We start from the raw sequence: 20,103 nt of genomic DNA, 5'->3' as shown, positions 1-20,103 counted from the left end.
AAGAAAAGAGGAGAAGAGAAAAATACCAAAACTAACTGAACTTCAGAACTTTATAGTGTAATCAGAATAACTGTATCACCAAACAATAATGTTTGTAATGGCACTTCATTTTTATCTGCTAACGATAAATTGGTGATAACATTTTGTAAACGAGAGGAAAGAAAATGAGAAAGTTAAGTGGGTTATCTTTGTCTTAAATGAGGGTATTAGGCCTTGTAGCATCCTGAGCTTATCAGAGCTGCCCTCTGTCTCCCCCTCTCCCATTTTTGGAAAGAGAGATTATGGGGTAGGCCCGGCACAGTCACATGAGCCCTTGAAAAGCGGAGGGGGTTCTCCACTGGTCATACCATAGAAGAGGAAGTCAGACATTCAAAACAAGAAGCATTGTTTTGATGGAGGGGGCTATTTGTCAGGGAATGTGAGTGGCCCCCTCCTGACAACCAGCAAGGAAATGGGGACATATCACCAGGGACTGAATTCTACTAACAAGCAAAGTGAGGTTGCAGAGCCTGCCGTCAGGAACTCAGCCTGCCAGTATCTCGTGAGACCCTGAGAGAGGACCCAGTCACACTGTGCTGGCTGGAATCCTGCTCACGGAATCTGTGAGATAGTAAACTTGTGATGTATTAAGCTACTAACAAGTTTTTCTACGCAGCAATAGAAAAGACAAGGATCAATCCCTGTTTTTCATATAAGGGTCTGAATTCTTTCTTGAAAGGAGTTGACTTCTTGGTGTTGAAAACCTCATTCAGACAATGAGTCCTAAGAAATAGGTATCGAATGTCTCTACTTTGCTGGGGCCTGTGCTCGATGCAGGGGATAAGTCACCAAGGCACAACCTCTATCTGTGCGTGAAAACAGATGTACAAACAGGTAGTAACAGCATGGTGTGGTCAGTGCATAGAGCCAGGTCCCAGGGGCTGTGAGTGCAGAGCAGAGGATGACTGAGAAGGCCCGAGGGAGTGAAGAAGGCTTCTTAGCACCAAAGGGTGCAGCTCCATAGTCAGCTGTTGTGTGTCAAGAATCCTTTTGAAGAAAATAATTCAAAATCTAATGAAAACCACAAGTCTGGAGTTCTATACTGAGTTAAATTAAAGGAGTCAAAAGAGTTTTTAAAATTTTAAATTTGTAAAAGGATATGCTATATATTCTTGTTTGCTTTTTTTCAGATTTCTCTTGATTTGCACATTTAGAATATTAGAAAATAAGAGGGAGAAAAAAAACCGATAGCTTAGGGATATCACAAATACACTCCGTCTTTGTAACCCGTAAGTTAATTTCTCTCTAAATTCACCATAACTGAAACATTACCTTTCACTCCATTAGCTTGGATCAGCAACTGTTTCCGTACTGTTACTGTAGTATAGGCATCAGTTCTCGAAGTATTGTCTGTGGACCCCTGGGACTCCGAGATAGAGCGTCCACAAGGTGAGAACTGTTCTCCTGATAGCACTAACACACTGCTTTTCCACTGTATTGACATTTGCAGAGATGGTGCAGAAGCAATGGTGGGTAAAAGTGCTGGTGCCTTGGCAGCGAATGGGACCAGTAGTCACTGAATTCTGTACCTCAGCACCCTCCCAGGAAAAAAGAAAATGCCAGAGTCACTTAAGAATATCCCAATAAAGCAGTAAAATTTATTAATTTTATTATATCTTGACCTTTGAATGCATAACTGACAAACAAACAGTGGTTTATTCCAACTTTGGTATTTGGCAGATATTTTCTCACAAATGAGCGCTCTCTCTCTCTCTCTCTCTCTCTCTCTCTCTCTCTTTCTCTCTCTTTGATGAAAACAGTTGACAGCATTTGTCACCAGTGATAAACCATGAGGTTTCAAGCAAAAATTAGAATATTAGAAATTTGTATCCACTACCATGGGCTCGATAGCTCCCCAAATTCTTAAAGCTTTTCTGGTGACATCAGTGATAATATGAATGAATGTGATTTTTAATGTATAATGAAATATGTCAACTCCATGAACCAGTATTTTCCAGATGACCAATGCATATAATGTTACAAAATGATACATGGGTAAATTCATAGTGCAAGGCAGATCAATGGATTGTAATGTAAGAGCAGAAAAAGTATATTGATACGGTTTTTGATTCCACATTGCAACTAGCCTTCAAAAACCTACCACTTGTTGAGGTTGGTACAGTATCAAAGACGAGGCTCCACAGTGACCTGAAAACAACTGTTAAAATAATCCTTCCCTTTCCATATGTGTGTGAGGTCAGATTTTCTTCATGTACTTCAACCAAAACAACATAATCAAAATGGAGATTTGAATGTGAAAGCAGATAAGAGAATCCAGTTGTCGTCATTAAACCAGATTTTAAAAAGATTAGCAAAAAATATATAACTAAATGCCACTCTTCCTAATGTTTTTGTTTAGAAAATGGTAATTTTTTATAAAAACATTTTTTATGTTAACATGAATGGGTTTGTCATTTTTAAATGAATACTTTTAAATTTCTCATTTTAATTTCTAATATGATAAGTATTTATAAATAAACCCACACAAACAGAAGCTCATTGGGATGCTCATGAGTTTTAAGAGTAAGAGTCCCTGAGACCAAAAAGTTTGAGAACTGCTGCTGAAAGACATTTTTGAACAATGATTAAAAATAGATTTTATTATCTATTAAATTATATAATCTACCATATTTCCCCGAAAATAAGACCTCGCTGGACAATCAGCTCTGATGCGTCTTTTGGAGCAAAAATTAATATAAGACCAGGTCTTATTTTACTATAATATAAGACTAGGTCTTATGCAAGATAATAATATAGTAAAATATAATATAATGTAATATAAGACCGTGTCTTATATTAATTTTTGCTCCAGAAGACGCATTAGAGCTGATCGTCCTGCTAGGTCTTATTTTCAGGGAAACACAGCAATAGAAGAAATAAAGCAAGCACATAGAAAACCTGTGTGTACATGTATCCGTAGCAAGTTCTAAGCCAGAACGTTATGTGTTGTTTAAGGTTTCAGGCATGAGGTGCCACTTGTGATGGATCCTGAACGGGGTGGGAGGGATTTCTACAAGCAGTGATGAGAGGAAGGTGTTGGAATCTCAGACACTTTAGACTAAAAGTATGTTGGCAGAGTAGGGAAGGGAGAGTTTGGTAGGGAATTCACCTGAAAGAAAGCATAGTTCTAAATTCTAAAACTTAGCTTTGTCTTAGAGATGAGTGATTTGAATTTTTGGGAGCAGAGTAATTCATTTGTTGGCTGTCTTTTTCCTTTTCTCTTTCCTTTATCCATTCCACAAATATTTATTGAGCATGTATTATGTGCCACGACCTGAATTAGCTGTTTCATGTGCATTGCTCATTAATCCTCATCTTAATCCTGTGAGGTATAAATAATACCCATTTTACGTATGAGGAAACCAAGATTCTGAAAAATTAAGTGAATTACGTAAGCACGGTGACTAAGTGACATTTAAATGTTTGGGATTTGAGCTCACTGACTCCAGTGCCCATGCACTTGAACAATAAACAATAGTATTACTCATCTCTTCCACTTGGCAATCAGAGGATGCCAGGACTGTTTTTAGTTCTGCAGGGATATAAGCTGTGGACCTCAGAGTCGCTGACTTGAGTCAAATCCTGTCTCTGCTACTTAAGATCCTGTGTGATCGTGTATAAATTACTTACCCTCTCAGAACCATGGTTTTCTTCTCTATAAAGCAGAAACCTTAATGCCTAACTTAAGGGTGATTTCAGGATTAAATGAGGTAATGTATGGAACCCACTACCCTATAGAGAACTTGGAACATTGTGGTGCTCCACACCTTTGCTTTATAGCAGCTCTTGCAGCAGTCTGTTTGTAGTTCTGCTAGTGACATCAGCCTTCCCCAAGTGATCAGTTGTGCCCATGGCAGGCCACACTCGCCTGGCAGCGCTGTTTGGAACAGAGGTGGAGAGAGGAGCTGAGTAGTGAGCAGGAAGAGCAAGAACTTGGTATCAAACGATGCCAGTATAAGTCCTCTCTCAACTAATTATTACTGAGCTGTGTGTCCAAAAGGACTCAGCCTCCTCATCTATAAACACAGAGGTGATACTACCCACTTACGTAGATGAGTGCCAGAGAATATAAAGGCACGGCCACATGGCGGGCACTTACTGGGTGTCTGATCCACATTAATTCCTTTCCCTGTGACATGCTCCTTTCTCTCTTAGGCAAACATCCCAGGTGTCTGATGATGGGGAAGGTCACTAGACCATCCCTTTGTGTCCATAGTTGGACCCAGTGACCTTTGTGAACCTTAGCACTTTACCAGTTCCTGCTCGGAAATCTGCAGAGCCTGGGGCCTCATCGTTATCTGAAGAGAGCTGCTGCAGCACAACCAGCTGTGGTCTTAGATTTGAAAGCCACATCGGACCTAAATCAGGTGTTTGGCTTTGGTTGGTCTTAGGAAAGATTTCCAGTACTAGACATTACTTTGGAGGTCAACTCAATGCAAGAATCATTGTTTCCCATTGGAGTGACTTAAATCTGCTCCTTTTTGTGGGAAAGTGTGAGACGTTCAGAAGAAGAGGGAAGGCACAGTATGCAATTACACAGCTTCTGTTTCACGAGTACCAGACTTCCTAAGAGTTTAATAAAAAGTAAGATGCCACCATAACGATTGAGGCCAGGTGAAATTCCTCACCTCAGTAAGTTGGTGGATGTTAAAACTTCCCCGGATTCGATCATTACCAGGAGGACCACTGATACACTGCAAAGCCAGCTGAAATGGACCTCAAGACCTTTACGCACAGCCAGATCCTGCGCTGTGGTTTTAGACGAAATCTGGAGATGTACACAATGGGGACGAGCTACCAGGCCAGCAGGTCTCTCCCCCAGTTACGCTATTTACCAGCAGGCCCAGGCCGTAGCCAGCCGGGAGCCGAACCACTTTTTAGTCCTTCCCAGAACCATACCCTCGGAGGCCGACAACTTTCCGACAGCTAGTGGGTCTTTTCTGGGAATGCAGCTTTTGGGGTGGCTCTCAGAATCTCTAAGTAGCACTCACTTCGTGTCCACAGGAGGTGTGGGGTTTTTTGGCTGTGATGCCAAAGAGGTCCTTACCTGCAGGGAGCAGCCTGGGTGGCAGCCACGCTAGCTTCTTGGAATCCTTTCCAGTCCTGGAGAGAAAGGTGGCAGTTGAGTCTCTGCAGGTCTCACCGCTTCTACTGAGGTGCCTCTTTGTCTGAGGGGATTCCTGTGCCTGGGACAGACCACAGTCATTTCATGGATCACATCCTGTCAGGTGTGGCCCACATGGTCAACTCCGTGTGCAAGATTTTGTGAACTTGGCTCTTCAGGGAGGCTGCATAGTGTACCAGTAATGAACATGGCCTCTAGAGCCAGACTTTCTGTGTTTGAATCCTGGCTTTTTGCTGCTCACTCGCTCTACACCCTTGGGAAAGTTGCTTAATTTCTCCATGCCTCACTTTCCTCATATATAAAAGGAAGATAATAATAGTACCTGCCTCAAAGGTACTCTAAAGTGCTTAGCACACAGGAAGCACTTGGTGTTCGTTGCTATAATAATGATGTGCTTTGTGGGTAGGATGGTCTGGTGGTGGTTTCTCAAATTTGGGGAAGGATTATGGGCTTCCTGCTGAATAGCCTTGTGTGGGTGCTGAGTGGAGGTGGGAGAGCTGTCTTCTAGAGAGCACTCTTGATATTTTCTGCCCCTTTCCCAGTACCTACTTTTTCTATCTTTGTTATTTTTTTCCTTTGCACACCTGACCGATCACCTACCTGACATTAAAGAATATATTATAGTGTAGTTGGTATCAAAAGACCAGGCAGGGTCTGTGGCCTGGCTTAGCCACTTATTGCCATGTGAGCTTAGATAAGTTCCTGTACTTCTTTAAGCCACAGTGGGGTTTGGGGGATGACACGAGGCTGCTGGATATCTCATAAAGGTAGAGTAATTGTGCATGCTGTACCCCGGGGAAAATGAAACAAAGGGCACACACTGGGAATTCTTGGTGCTTCTCCACTGGAAGCTAGAACTTACCTGAAAAAGAATCAAAGTGATTTTTACCATTTCTCCCTCTCTAGCAGGGAGATGTATAGAGGAAAAAGCACCAGACTAGCAGTCAGGAGACTTGGGTTCTATTAAGTGACGTCTCAGGTGCACAGTGATGGAATTTCTCTACTACGTGATCACACTGTGTTGAGTGACTGAGGGGTTTCCACTCACACTGTGTTCACAGCGACCCTATATTACTCGAGCTGTATAGTTAGCAGTGCTGTATTATGAGGGCTGGCAATAGTCATGGCTTGATTTGGTGGCCTCTGTGTCCTGTCTTAGAAAATAAGGATCTTGGACTAAATGAACTTTTGCTGTCTTACAGCTTTAAGGTGATATGAAGGGTTAGATATATATGGTCTCTCCTATGACAGGTTCCTTTTTTTTCATAGTACTTGATGCTGTTTTCTCGGATTTTGCTTGTTGTTTTTCACGTAGTTACTCTTTGTCTCCAGTACCCCTACCCCCACTTCTTCGGGGCTGCTGGAAAGGAAGCTGCTTGAGAATAGGGACCTACCTGGTCTGGGTTGGCCATCAGTGCTGGAATAGCGCCGGGCACATTGTACGTGCTTACTGAATATACACACAGGCCCACGTACACATGTGTAACTGTGCGTTATAACGTAGTTACATGAATTTGTAGAGACTAGGTAGTCACTTGGTTATTCTTCCTCCCCCGACCCTTTTGCCCCACCCCAAGATACACCGTGTTGTTATTTGGAGATCTGAGGACTAGAATTCAGAATGGTTGTATTGTCTGTCTTAAGACTTACTCAGAATAGCAGTGCCTAGGTTCTCCCCTTGTATGTGCATATGGTGTCACAGGACAAAACCTCCTGCTATCTGGGGGAGGCCCACAGTTGAGGGCCAGGACACTTGGCTGTGATGGCGACGTGTAGCATAGGTTACATGCATAGTGGATGTGGTCGGCAGGAGGCAAATATAAACCTTAGAATCGTGCTCATATAATACTGAGATTTCATATTGCTTTTGTTATTTGGCTACAAAAATGGACATAATCCTTGTTGGCTTTAACAGACGACTAGTGCTGCTTCCGCTATCCATCTTGCAAAATATAAGACAAGGCCAGAGCTTAAATTAAAATCCTTGGCTTCTTATCTCCTTCCCACAGGAAAGCAAATCTGTGTTGAAAACCGTAAAATTAAGAGGAGAGCAAGGATAGCATAATTTAGCGGAAATTCGTGGCACTAGAGTCTGAGCTATATGACTGGAGGGGTGGGTCAGACATTAAGAAGATGCTGCTTGCTAATGCGAGTTCCTTACGGTGGTGCTCTGGAAATGAGACAGGCATGCAAAATATATGTATTTCCAGAAGATTTCTGCAATGCTTACTCTTTCTTTATAACTGCCGTAAGAAAATATCTTGGTAGGTTGTTTGGCAATTATGCTTCTTATGAGACTTTGGAAATGCAAGTCAAAGCAGTTATCCTAAGTTTAACAGTTGAAATGTGTTCATTTTAGCGTTTGGGTGTTGAGATTTTTGTTTCCTTTTTGAAAAGGGTTTAGAAGGATAGCCTCCTATCCCTGCACCCACTGTCCCACCCCGCCCCCACCCCACCTTCTTTAGCATTCTAAAGTCCTTGTATTTAAGAAGCTCATCTGTGTATTTGGCAGACTGCATCATTACCACTTGAAAAGCACTGAGACATTTTTTTTTAACCTTTTACACATTTATATGCATAGATGTCTGTGCTGAGGTACATGGAGAAAAGGCGTGTGGCTTTGATAATAGTGCTCTATTTAATAAATGCCAAGGGCTATGCAAGTTCTGCCATTAGAGAGGAGCTGATAATTATAAAATAAGGAAAATACAGTATGGAAATTATATCATTGTGTAAAAAAGTGTGTGTGTTTTTTCCCCCCCTTGCTTTTTTTCTTTTTTTTTTTTTTTGTAAGTTTCTTTTGGGTGGAGGTTGTAATGACAGGGTATAGAGAATTACTATTACTGGCTGTAAAGAGAATTAAGTGTTACTAGGATAATTGTTCTGATTTTCCTGAGGGTACACCTTCTTATTGGAGCCACATACTTTTAATACCTAATTTGTGAAAAACATCAAATTCAAAATTAGTGTATGTCATAGGTGCAGCCACCATACACAAATATGTTACAGGGCCCTCAACCATTCAGACACGGACATACATGATAAGGAGTTTATACAGTGCAGCTTTCAAACATTTCCTCAAATTTTTAAATACAGATATTTGCTTCTGGAGAAACAGATTTCACATGCATTTCATTCTATAATACAGTAAAAAAAATCTCATTAATTCAAACTAATGATAGTGAAGGCATGTCTGAAGTAGTGAATTCGTGAGTATTCAAAATTCATTGTATCCTTTTCCTCTTAAAGTCATAAGTTACTTATTATTACAGTGTTTGTAAACAGAGAGCTTCCTGATGCTGCTTTAATTAGTAGATGTGTTTAAAATCAAATATATTTTGCATGTATATAACTGTGTTGAGTTTATTTTCTTTGGTGGGGCGGGGTGGGCGGAAGTGGGTGGGAAAAGATGTAGCATTTCTGTGAAAAACTATCTACCTAATGAGATTAACCTGCCTGAGTGTTGTTTGCATTACTGATTTGCTTAAGCACTTTCTTGAGGGGAGGGGGAAGAAATTCAGCTTTAACCAAACAAACTGATCCCAAATTTCAAATTGATGAAGTCCAAGTTAATAACCTATATCTTTAAAATTGTTATTGTTGTATAGTTTTAGACATCCGATTTATTATTTATTTTTTATTTATTTTTTTAAAGGAGGGTGCAGCTCACAGTGGCCCATATGGGGATCGAACTGGCAACCTTGGTGTTATGAGCACCACGCTCTAACCAACTGGGCTAACCAGCAACCCCTAGACTTCCATTTTTTTAAAATCTGTTTTTAAACAAATATAAGACATAAAATATATAAAATATAAACAATTTAAAGTGTTCTCACAAGCTATATCTCATGTTATGCAGTTAAACTCAAAATTGGAAATTCCCTTTTATCAATTGTCTTCTACAAACTAGAGAACATGAAGATAAACTGAATAGGGCTAAAGTGTAATGGATGGTCAGGTTTGATTGACAAAGCTATAAAACATGAAAAAATGGTATAGCATGGTTCTTAAAGATGTACAACTATAGAATTACGAATTCTATAAGCTAAGGGAATATCGGTACAGCAAATTTATATTTATTGGGTTGTTTAAAAATTTGCTCTTTAAATTTGCAATATCTATTCATTTATTTGTTCATTGAACATTTTTTATGAGTGCCTTTTTGTTGCCAGACATATGTAATGAATAAAGAGCTTATAAAATATTCATAACTTTTGCTCTCAATAACTCTTTGTTGAACTCAACCTGAAGAGATAATTTAAAAGAGAGAGAGTAAAAACAGGTATAGACAGAGATTCATGCCATATGGAATAATAGTAATCAACTTAAATCTCCAGAGGGTCGCTGGTTAAATAACTGATAGTCTCCTGATGGGATATTCACGTACTTGAGTAAATAACATGGACAAATTCTGAAGCCCTAAATGAGTACAGCAGATGATTTCAATAGTCCAGGTCTGGAGATGATTCTTGCGTTATGCTGATGCCCAGTTACTGCTAATGTGTGTCTGCTTCTTTGGAAGAGGAGACAGGAGCTGGGCATCTATATTAACTGTTGACCTTGTGGTTACTTTGCAGTCAAATAAAGTGCCCGTGGTGCAGCCATCTCATGCAGTCCATCCTCTCACCCCCCTCATCACTTACAGCGACGAGCACTTTTCTCCAGGATCACACCCGTCACACATCCCATCAGATGTCAACTCCAAACAAGGTGAGAGCTCTGCCCTCCCAGGCCTGTTTCATTAAAGGAGGATCCCTGTCTCATCAGCCTAAGTGACCTTACAGGTACCTTTGCTCCATGTCACTGGGTGGATCAAAATAAATTTCTAGGAGATGAGTCATTTATTTGATAGCAATTTTTTATAAACCTGCAAGAATTTGTTGTTGTTTCTTTTATTTTTCAGAATTAAACAAACAAACAAACAAACAAACAAAAAACAGAAAAGAAGCATAGAAGGGTTATTTTCAAAGCAACAGCTCTGAAAATCTAGGGTCCACAATATAAACCAGTATGTTGTGCAAATACACTACAAATTCAATCCTCGGTGCCCCCTGCAGTTATTTTTTTATTTCAGCATATACTAGGCGTTGATGGTAGTGTTAAAAGAAAAGTTAGAAAAGGGACCCAGTGGGAAATTTTTACTTTGAGCCTTTAATGATTTCTTTTGGTTTCAGTTATATCCCTACTGGGTTTTATCCTTTTTATTATTTACCAGCACCAACTTAGATATAAGCAATAAACTACAAAACCATAACATGAATCTTATTTGCTTCTCTACAGTATTACCAAGTTCCTCTTCTATATCATTTATAGAAAAACATGTAGCATAAGAGGTTTTTAAAATCAGAAGGCTTATGGGTGTGGGTATGGTTAGCTGTAGGACAGAATTCGGGCTCTCCCAGACTGCTGGTCCCGTATCTGCTTCGAGCAAACTTGGAAGCTGAACTTACTTCCGGGATGGCCTTTGCTCTTTCTGTGTACATAGCACTTGGATCTCAGTAGGGTCTTTAGAACTTCAAAATAAAAAAATCCTGTACACCTAAGACTAATATAATATTGACTATCAACTGTAATTGAAAAAAAAGAGAGAGAGAGATTTTAAAAAGATCCTATAAAACCACGTGAAGGCAGAGAATGCACACATGTAAAATTTGCCATTGGCAGCACTTCACCTGTTTGTCCAGCCTTACCTCTGACCTATAGCAGACAACAAAATTTATTAAGTGAGGGGAAAAAAAGAGTGGCATTCAGAGGCTGGGTGTTTTTTCCACCACTTCCACCACTGTGAGCACTTCTAGGTTAAATACGTAACCCATTTATTTTCCTCCATAGTTAAAATAGACAACTTATTTGAGGACTTAGTTCCTGTTGGATTTTGACTTGAGTGGAGCCCAGGTACCTTTCCTTAGAGAAGGCAAGAATCACCTGTGCAGAGGTTTCCAGGCTTGCCTCTGTTTCAGTCCTCATTTCTAGTCCTTTCTCTACTCCCTTTTACCAAGGACCTCCAAAGAATAAGAAACGTCAAAGACAGGTCTGGTGAGAAAGGGAGCTAAGATAGGCATCTTAGGAAGAAGGCTGAGTTTGAGAGGGAAGATCATGAACATGACCTTGGTTGTGGCAAGTTTGAGCTGTCTGAAGGCAGACACGAGGTGGGCAGTTTAAAGATCCCAGTCCCAGAGCAGGACCCGAGCTAGAGATACACACCTGGGAACCACAAAGATATAGGTGACAGTTAAAGACAGATGTAAAAGCTCAAACAAGCTATTAGCAAAACGAATCAAGCGGTGTGTGTTTCATTCAATTTTTAACTATGTATTTATTCAAAGTTAGTTATATGATGCTTCCTATGTCCCAGGCCCTGTTCTGAGCACTTGGAAATGAACTTATTTAAAAGAATAACACGTGACGGTTCAGTAGTTTTTCTTATAAGAATTCTAGGACAGCTCAATATTTTAAAAAGACCAGTAAATGATCAGCTACCAGTTACATTTCTATTTTATCTTCTATTTTCAGCTCTCATTGCTACCCTACCGTGTTTTACCTTACTAGTTGTAATTATATCATCGTTTCTCAAACTTTATTTTTCAAAGCAAACTCTCCAGAACTAGAGAAGGTCCAGTACACATGACCAGAAGTTGTCTGCTTGCAGTTTCTTTGAAGTCTTTATTTTGTTGTAAAAATGTGTGTTATTTTTGCATTCTACTCCATGCACTCTTTGTGTTGGTTTTGATGTAAAGACCTTGTTTTTAATTCCTTTTTTGTCCTGGACGTCATCTATCTCGTCACCATTGTAGCTCAGGGGATGTGTAAATCTTGGTTTAAAAAGAATGAATTTGTATGATTCTGAATTTATACCATTCCATTTGGGTACATTCATCACCAAAAAATAAGTTAAAAAACTCAATGGATGTCTTGCTGTTGCTCTTTTTCTCACCTACTGCCTGCCTTTGGGTTATATCATGTAGCACAGCTAGTTAGAGCATGGTACTGAGGCCAGAGCTGCTGATTTCATAGTTCCCAAGAGGCTGCTTAGCTTTATTAAAAACAAAAAGAGTGCCATGTGCATACGCTAACGCTAGATAGAGCCATTCAGTTAATACAAACAGTTTCTCAGCAGAACCCATTCGCATTTGTAGGAAAGTCACTTCAGGTTAATTTCCCATTAGGAAGCACCTAGGTTTTACCTTTCTCAGTGTGTAGCTGTAGAAAAAGGAAAGAAAGATAATACCAATCGTTTTGTTCTACTCATTATGTCTGGTGAAAATGTTAAAGCTTTCAGGAAATACGGGTATATACCTGTTGATATTTTTGTACTATTCATTGTATCCTTATAAATAACAACAAAGACTCACGTATTGCTTAGACTGTGTACCAAGCACTTTTCTGCATTACATATGTAATGCATTTATTCCTCAAAATAACCGCTATTCCATTTTTATGCTGATTTTACAGAATAATAACAAATAACTTCCTTAGAGATACATATTTGAGTGACAGGCAGAATTGATATATCCATACAGTCTGACTTCAAAATCATTTTATCTATATTTATGAAAGTTACTTACAAAAGCTTAACAATCTTTAAGGCCAGACTGGATATAGCCTCCAGCACATAGTAAGTGTTTAGTACATACCAGTTAAATGAGTGATGTGAAATGTGTCTTTTGTAGACAGCAACTGGCGGAGAGTCACACACACTTCTAGGAATCTTTGGAAACAGGATCTTAAAAAATAAGCTGTTTAGATTACACAGACCCATTTTCCACTCTAGTAGTGACTTAAGCCACATGATGTACTTGTATTTACCTGCAAAATGATTGATAATGTTGACCCAGCATGGGGAATAGGTCGGTCCAAACACTTTCTGTTTCACTTGTTCATTTGTTCAGTCATTCATGAGTATTTACTGAGGCCCTCCTCTGGAGACAACCGAGGTTTGATACATAGATTGGTAAAACATAGTCTCTTTTTTCCAAGTAGTATTTAAGCTCATGCAGGAAATCATTTGCACAAACGAGCTATAAAAATGAAGAACATCTTAAGTACCACGTTAAAAACACAAATAAAATGTTGTAGATTCGAAGAAGAGATTCCTCAGAGCTGTAAAAGTTAAAAGAATGTTCCGTGAGAGAGGGGTATTTGAACTATGAGTAGAATTTTAATAGAAATAGTCAAATTAAACGCCCAGCATAGGAACTAGCATGTAGCAGGTGCTAAGTAAAGGTTAGTTCCCTCCTTCCTCTTTCGAGCAGTAAAACCAAATCCAAGTTTGTATTTTTTGTTCTGCTGGATCACTCCTGCACAGCATCACAAAGGGGCTGTTCTAAGTATACTCAGTACATGGACTTGTGTGGGGAGCAAAGTTTTGGACTTGTCCGCTTAGAGACTTGTTTGCACGCAAGTTACCTCTCTGTGTCCCAATGATAAGAGCCCAGGACGACACATTCTGTGTGTACAGGCGCTTCGGCGCCCTAACAAAAGGATTCAAGTAGACAATTCGGGGGGGTCTCTCACTTCTGATCATGATTTTCAAGTTCATATTTTCACGGGGTTTCCAAAGTCCTTCTCAGTTAGTCTGGTTTTTCTTTTCAAAACAGCAGTCCCCGTGCAGACCCTGAGGTTTGGGGAGCTTTCTGAATCTCAGGTAAGGGTGGCAGCCAGTGGGGTAAACTCCCCAATGACTCTGATACATCACGAATCACCCCTGTAGGCTCCCCTTAAGATCAACCCCGCTGCCCTTACCTTCCAGACCTAAGAAAAAAAAAATCCCAGCATATGAACTTGAGGGTCCACTGTGGCCAAAAGAAGCAGAAAATCTAGCCCAAAAAAGAGATTTGAAAAACATTCTGTTAAAACAGCAAAACATGAGATGATCATGTAAAAACATGTAAGCTCTCTGTTGAGGGAGAGATTAAAGACCTTTCTCCTTCCTACCTACTTTCTATAAGAACTGAGAAATAGTTTGTCCTGACTTCAAAGTCAAATTAACATCAACATTGAAGGCAACACTTCTTAAGTCATTGCCATATGTTTAACGCCTTCAGTATCTTTTAAGATCCAAATGAAGTGCATAATCATTTCAAACAGTAAAAAAAGACTACGCAAAGAGTGTCTTCCATGTGCTGGCCCAACTCCACATACTGGCCCATGTATTTCTAACAACTGAATGTACCTTCTGGGGATTCAACCTGGGAATGTGTTTCTATGTGGAAATGGCCTTTTAAAGCCAGATGAGCTGTGTAAGGAAACTGTTGTGGCTTTTTTCTATTCGGAATCACTTTCCCCCAAATACTTTGAATCTAAGTTTTTATATTTTGCGATTTTTTTTGCCTTACCCCTTCTTTTCTATACCCAAGGTAAGCTATAAACGAAGAGGTGTCGTTTGGGACTAGGATTAGGTATAATCCTTAGGTGGTTTTTACAGTTATAAGACAGTGCACTCTAGGGAGTATGAGCTCAAGAAACCATTTGGTGTCACTTGTTTTCTGTGGAATACAACTAATCCCCAACAGCTTGACCTTGACGCCCAGAGGACTCAACGTGATGAAGAGCTTAGTTGGAGCCAAAGTAGCAGAGACCAAATGAATCATATCAAGGGTGACCATTATGGGGCTGAAGATGATTCCTAATTAATCTTTGATCCTCTGAGGTATCACGTTTCCCAAATCTGTGTCCATAAGGGAGCCAATAAAAATATGAAAGTGGCAATTTACCTAATCCTTGAGGGCCATGGCAGGCCATCTACTTAGGAAGGGCTCTCATTTGCCATTCTACAAAAAAGCAGTTGTCTACCATTTTCTTAACCAAAGTGAAATAATGTGGGCAAACTAAATAATTTAAGTCTCATTTGATGACTGTTTTACTAGCAGTATAGTTACCCCTTCGGCAGTTCTCAAGATGTACTGTTTTAAAACCTGTTTTCTCAGATGTTGAAATCTTGAGAAAAGATAACAAACTGACTTCTGTGGCATGAATCTGATAAATAAATGTTGTTTGGTTCTAGACTTTAAGAAGTTTAAGCATTTTATTGCCTTTATATTGCTCTAAGAGTCAAGTGTCCTATGAATCTGAATGCTCTTCTCTCTCTTCTTTTTAATAGGCATGTCCAGACATCCGCCAGCTCCTGAGATCCCTACCTTTTACCCCCTGTCTCCGGGTGGTGTTGGACAAATTACCCCACCGCTTGGCTGGTAAGATACTTCCCGCAAACTCCAGCCAGGCACTTGAACACATGTTCTTGTACTTTCCATTCAATGGAAATTAGCTTTATGAATGATAACACTTGTGGAGTTGAGGAAATTTCACATCAACAAGCAAGGTGCTAACTTTATTTCATTTCAATGTAAAACATTAAAAAAATAACAGACTTTGAAATGGATTGAATCTGTTTGCTAATATGTGTAGAAAATGACTATGTAGCATTTGCTTTGAAGCTTATAGTTTTATGGATTCAATTTGTGGCTTTGGGCATTTGCTATGCCTGTACAAAGTGCTCGGTGTGGTTTTTCTTTTCTAGTGTTTTATGAAAATTTATATTTTTGAAACAAACTTAGACACATTGAATATATACTTGCCTGGCTTATAAATGAGCAAGTGAGGTAAATGACAAGTAACTAGAGAGAAATTTAAAAATACAACAGCATCTTTTGAATTTTAATAAAGTAAGCTCCAATTTGAGTTCAGAGAAGTAAAAAACTAATGTTTGCGCTTTTTTTTTTTTTTTCCAAGAATCCAAAAGTTCTTTATTTCTAAAAAATTCGTAGAGTTGCCTTCAAAATTTTCTAAATTGTAAAGGTAAAGGAAAGGAAATATATTTTAGGAAGAGAATAATTCTATATAGTGTAGCCTATTTTTACCATTTTATTGTGAACACACAATTTTCCCTGCTCCCACTCTCATTTCTTCTCCATTCCTCCCCTCCCCACTGCTCACTCCATGGAAACAGTGCTTCAACTTTAGCAAATGTTCTCTCCTTTCTTTATCTGGATCTCAGTCCCTACAGCACCATGTCATTGTCCCGGTCTCCCTACCTCGACATCCTTACATTATCTCTCCTTCAACAAAGGGGTCATCCCGTCATGGACATTCCGGCTCACTCCAGCTCTCTCTTTAGTATTAAATCTCTCAGTCAATACTGTTTGAGTTTTAATTGATTATGCGTACATGTTCTAATCTATATCATCAGTCTGTCTGAACTTAATGACTTAGGGGCAATAATCCTGTGCCTGTGCCAAGTTGTGTCAGTGGCAGCTAGAAATAAAGACTGGAAATGAAAAATGTGAGATGTGGAAACGCAGGAAGAGATGGACATCTCAGAGTGGAGGGAAAATAATTTCAATGACTTGATCTCTTATTTCTTGACTCTAACATGACTATATGGTAGGGGAGAAGTGCAGGTGTTTTTAAAAATGTTTGTTTGTTTTTATATAAATATAAAGTTTTATTTCCTTCTGTCTTCCCTTTCCTGAAATTCTCAGATTCTGATAAACAATCCACTAACTTCCTTCTTCGAAAGGAGTGTTTCTCTATTCTCAGTGTTCTGTTATATTCAATCAACATTTGTTACATGCCTACTTTGTTCAAAGCATTAATAGGGTTGGAAGAGGGGAAGGGATAAAAGACAAATCATGTATTGGTTTGTTTTTAAAGTTGAGCGTGGGAGACTTTTTTTCAAGGCAAAAGATGCTTTGATTGGGTGGAGGGCAAGGAATGGAAGCAGTTGGATAATTTAAGGAAAGCCCTGGTCTGTAATATCCCACAAAATTCAATTTGAATACCTCCCTCTTCCCCCCTCATGAAACTCTTACTGCTGGTTGGTAACTCATGTTTTGTCATTGATGGGTTCCTTTCTTCTGTGACCTCAGGCAAGGTCAGCCTGTATATCCCATCACGGGAGGATTCAGGCAACCCTACCCATCCTCACTGTCAGTCGACACTTCCATGTCCAGGTAGGTAGAGGTGAAAACTGGGCACCCCAGGACACGTTGCTCTTCCTGCGCTTGCATTTGTGCGGCTCTGCTTGCCTCTTGGTTGGCTAGGAGGGTGCATAGCTCAGCCACGTGTCTGTCTGTGCAGTGTGCCTGGCTCCCACACTAGGTGTCGTAGAGATTCCTGGGTAGGAGCCGTACTCTGTGCCTCACAGCAAGCACCAGCCACACCCACCAGAGAGATGGACTCGGCCACACCAGGGAAACTGTGCTTCCGGAAGACTTCCTTTGCCACCTGACTGCAGGATGCGAAATGTCCTGAAAGTGGACCTCATAAGAGATTGTTTTATTCAAACTATGCCAGGGGTGGGGTCAGGGGAAGGATAAAGACTGGTTTGGTCTAAGTTCTATAATTTACTTTCTTTGAGGAAAGTTGTATCCGTTAAATGTGACACTGTTTGAAAATGCCCAGATAGTCTAGAACCTTTCTGGACCAAGGCTGTCAGAAGAGAAAGAATGGTGCTCACAGGCCATCAGGCCTTCCGGGGTGTGTCCTAGTGTGTGAATCAGGCCATGTGGCCGCACAGTAGTGCCAGCGAAGCTCTGTGAGGTCTGCTGCCACACCGCTCTGTGTCATGCTTTGCTTCTGGAAAGGATGGCTTCTGTGCCCTGTGCTTGATGTACACACACATTGTGATGTATCATCTGTGTGTTCGATGTTGCTTTTTCAAGGGAGCTAGCATTACTGTGCCAGAAGTCAAACTTTTGGGTTCGTAACTGATTGTGAATCTTTACTTTTTATATAGGTATGAAATTCGCAGTTTCTGTGGTGAATTTCAGCTTTTTTAAAAAACATTATTTGTGCAGCAAATTGTATATCTAGCTAGTTGGGAGGGGATGAAATTAATGTCCTTCCCCCCAAATACATTTTTACACCTTCTAACATTGTAAGAACTATCCGATGACAGGATTTTCGCATAGGCCTCATGCATTTTTGCAAATGGTGCATTTAGCAAAGCATTAGTATTTGATCACATATTTGTATTTTTACCATGTTGCCTTAATTTTAAAAAATTTGTTTCTGAAATATTACGTATCCAAGCAGAGTTCCTTCTTTCCTACCCAGATGAAGGAATTAATTGCACAGGCTATGATGAAAGACCTGAGAATGTTGTTCTTGCTGAATTACATGTTTACTTTAAAACAGTTTGAAAGCAAAGATTTCCAAAGCATACCCAAATTTATCCAAAGCGCTTGTTGAAAGTACTGTCTTTATTTTATTTTTCTTGCATGGCAGTTTCCCTCCTTTGTGTTGGATGGTGGTGGATATCTTAAGATTTTTTTGTTATGCTCTACAAGCGTACTTGGGAAAAAGCCTTTATTTAGCATGTGTAGTTTTTACCTTGATGCAGAACCATATTCTTTCCCTTGATTTTGTTAATCAGTTTTCCATAAGGCTAGTTTTCTCAAACATTCTTTCTGTGTGGAAAATTATTTCGAATGATGTTAATGGCAGTCTTATTAGATTGGGGACTGAAGAAACATCTTTCTGTCCCTTATTTTCTCAGTTGTTCTTTCCTAATATTAGTAAAGAAGACCAACAATATGAGAAGACTGTGATGGTTTGCTTGGGAATGTAGGCAAAGATTTTTAAATGTGATGTTCTTAGCTTTTATTTAATAGTCATTTAAAAGCAGAATCTTCATAAAGTGTTTTATTTCCAATAGTTGCTCTTACTGAAATTCTTCTTTTGAAAACTGCTTTGCAAGAAAAGTGACTCAATTTTTTTTTAAATCCTATGGCCTAAAGCTGTCCCTGGAAAAATGCCAGTTTCTACTATTAGTTTGGGGGGGAAAAAATTCTGTTGTGAAGGGAATAATTATTAATATTTCCCACCTGAATACAGAAAGGAAAGAAATTAATGATCAACCCACTCTAATTTATAGTTACTCCTCCTGAGTGTAACTGCTAATAGCGGTCGGTGGATGGTTTCAGGATCCTCTCCAGCTCTTGCTACGGCAGCCACTAGTACACGTTGTTTCTTCTCTTTCCTCCTTTCAGGTTTTCCCACCACATGATTCCTGGTCCTCCTGGTCCCCACACAACTGGCATCCCTCATCCAGCTATTGTAACGCCTCAGGTCAAACAGGAACACCCCCACACTGACGGTGACCTGATGCACGTGTAAGTCTGCCCCCCCCACCCAGTCTCACCTGTGAATGCCTGAAGACACTGAGGATTTAATCACAATTTCTTCTCTATTGTTGAACCTTCCCCCTCTCTTTTATTATGGAAATCAGTGTGGCTTTGCTTTGAAAGCTCGATCCCTGAGGACTTTAAGCGGCTTGATTCTCACTGTGAGCTGATTTTGATTCTGAGATTGGAAAGGAGCACCGACCCCAAAAGATCAAGGGACCCTCACCAAAATGGAGTAATCTTCAGAGCACAGGCACTGAATAACCCTGAGCTGTGTAGCCATTTAGTACCAAATTTCAGCTGGGTTCTGATTGTTGGGGAGCCCCTCGTGGTGCCTGAAGGGAACTGGAGAGTTCAGTGCTTGCCCAGGAGGCAGTTGCCCTGCCTTGCAGCTTCAGAAGCCAGAAATCAAAGTAGAGGGGCACACCACGCCCACTATTCGCTGTGGGGCCCGCGTGGTCTCAGCTGTGACAGTGGGGCTCAACTCCTTGAAGAGGTTAGGAATTGAGTTTCTTACTGTAGGGTTTGCAGACTCGGACAGGAGGATGGGGACTGCAGGAAGCACGGATAGTCCATGAGGCCCCAGCAAATGTAGGTAAAGCCAACATGCATTTGTTTGGGGGAGACAGTCTGAAGTTTCATGAGCTTGTCAAAGTGGCCCTTGACCTCCCAAAAGTTAAGAACCTCAGTTCTGAGAGAGGAATGACCACTTGTACTATAGGGTCAGCTTTTCCTGAGGTGACCAAGGAGCTCAGTTTCACACACACATTTCCATTTTGTGTGGAACACTTCTATAGCCGGGGGGAATTTCCTCAG

General features: G+C 40.1%; 1 protein-coding gene across 7 annotated transcripts in view; it reads left to right on the top strand.

Annotated features, from left to right (window-relative positions):
- LEF1 (lymphoid enhancer binding factor 1) overlaps positions 1 to 20,103 on the top strand; it is a 111,830-nt gene that overhangs the window by 67,996 nt on the left and 23,731 nt on the right. For 5 of the 7 annotated variants that reach the window (XM_019741936.3, XM_019741938.3, XM_019741942.3 and 2 more), the window contains exons 4-7: positions 9,742 to 9,874; positions 15,264 to 15,354; positions 17,029 to 17,112; positions 19,153 to 19,275. In XM_019741936.3, coding sequence (XP_019597495.1) covers positions 9,742 to 9,874; positions 15,264 to 15,354; positions 17,029 to 17,112; positions 19,153 to 19,275 — 431 coding nt within the window. The remainder of the gene's footprint in view (positions 1 to 9,741; positions 9,875 to 15,263; positions 15,355 to 17,028; positions 17,113 to 19,152; positions 19,276 to 20,103) is intronic. The other 2 variants (XM_019741940.3, XM_019741941.3) reach the window with 1 other exon arrangement.

This window comes from Rhinolophus sinicus, chromosome 1 (assembly GCF_057876585.1).
Source record: "Rhinolophus sinicus isolate RSI-liver-muscle chromosome 1, RSI-T2T, whole genome shotgun sequence".
In the NCBI taxonomy this organism is placed as follows: domain Eukaryota; kingdom Metazoa; phylum Chordata; class Mammalia; order Chiroptera; family Rhinolophidae; genus Rhinolophus; species Rhinolophus sinicus.
This window is presented reverse-complemented; position numbering and strand designations above follow the sequence as displayed.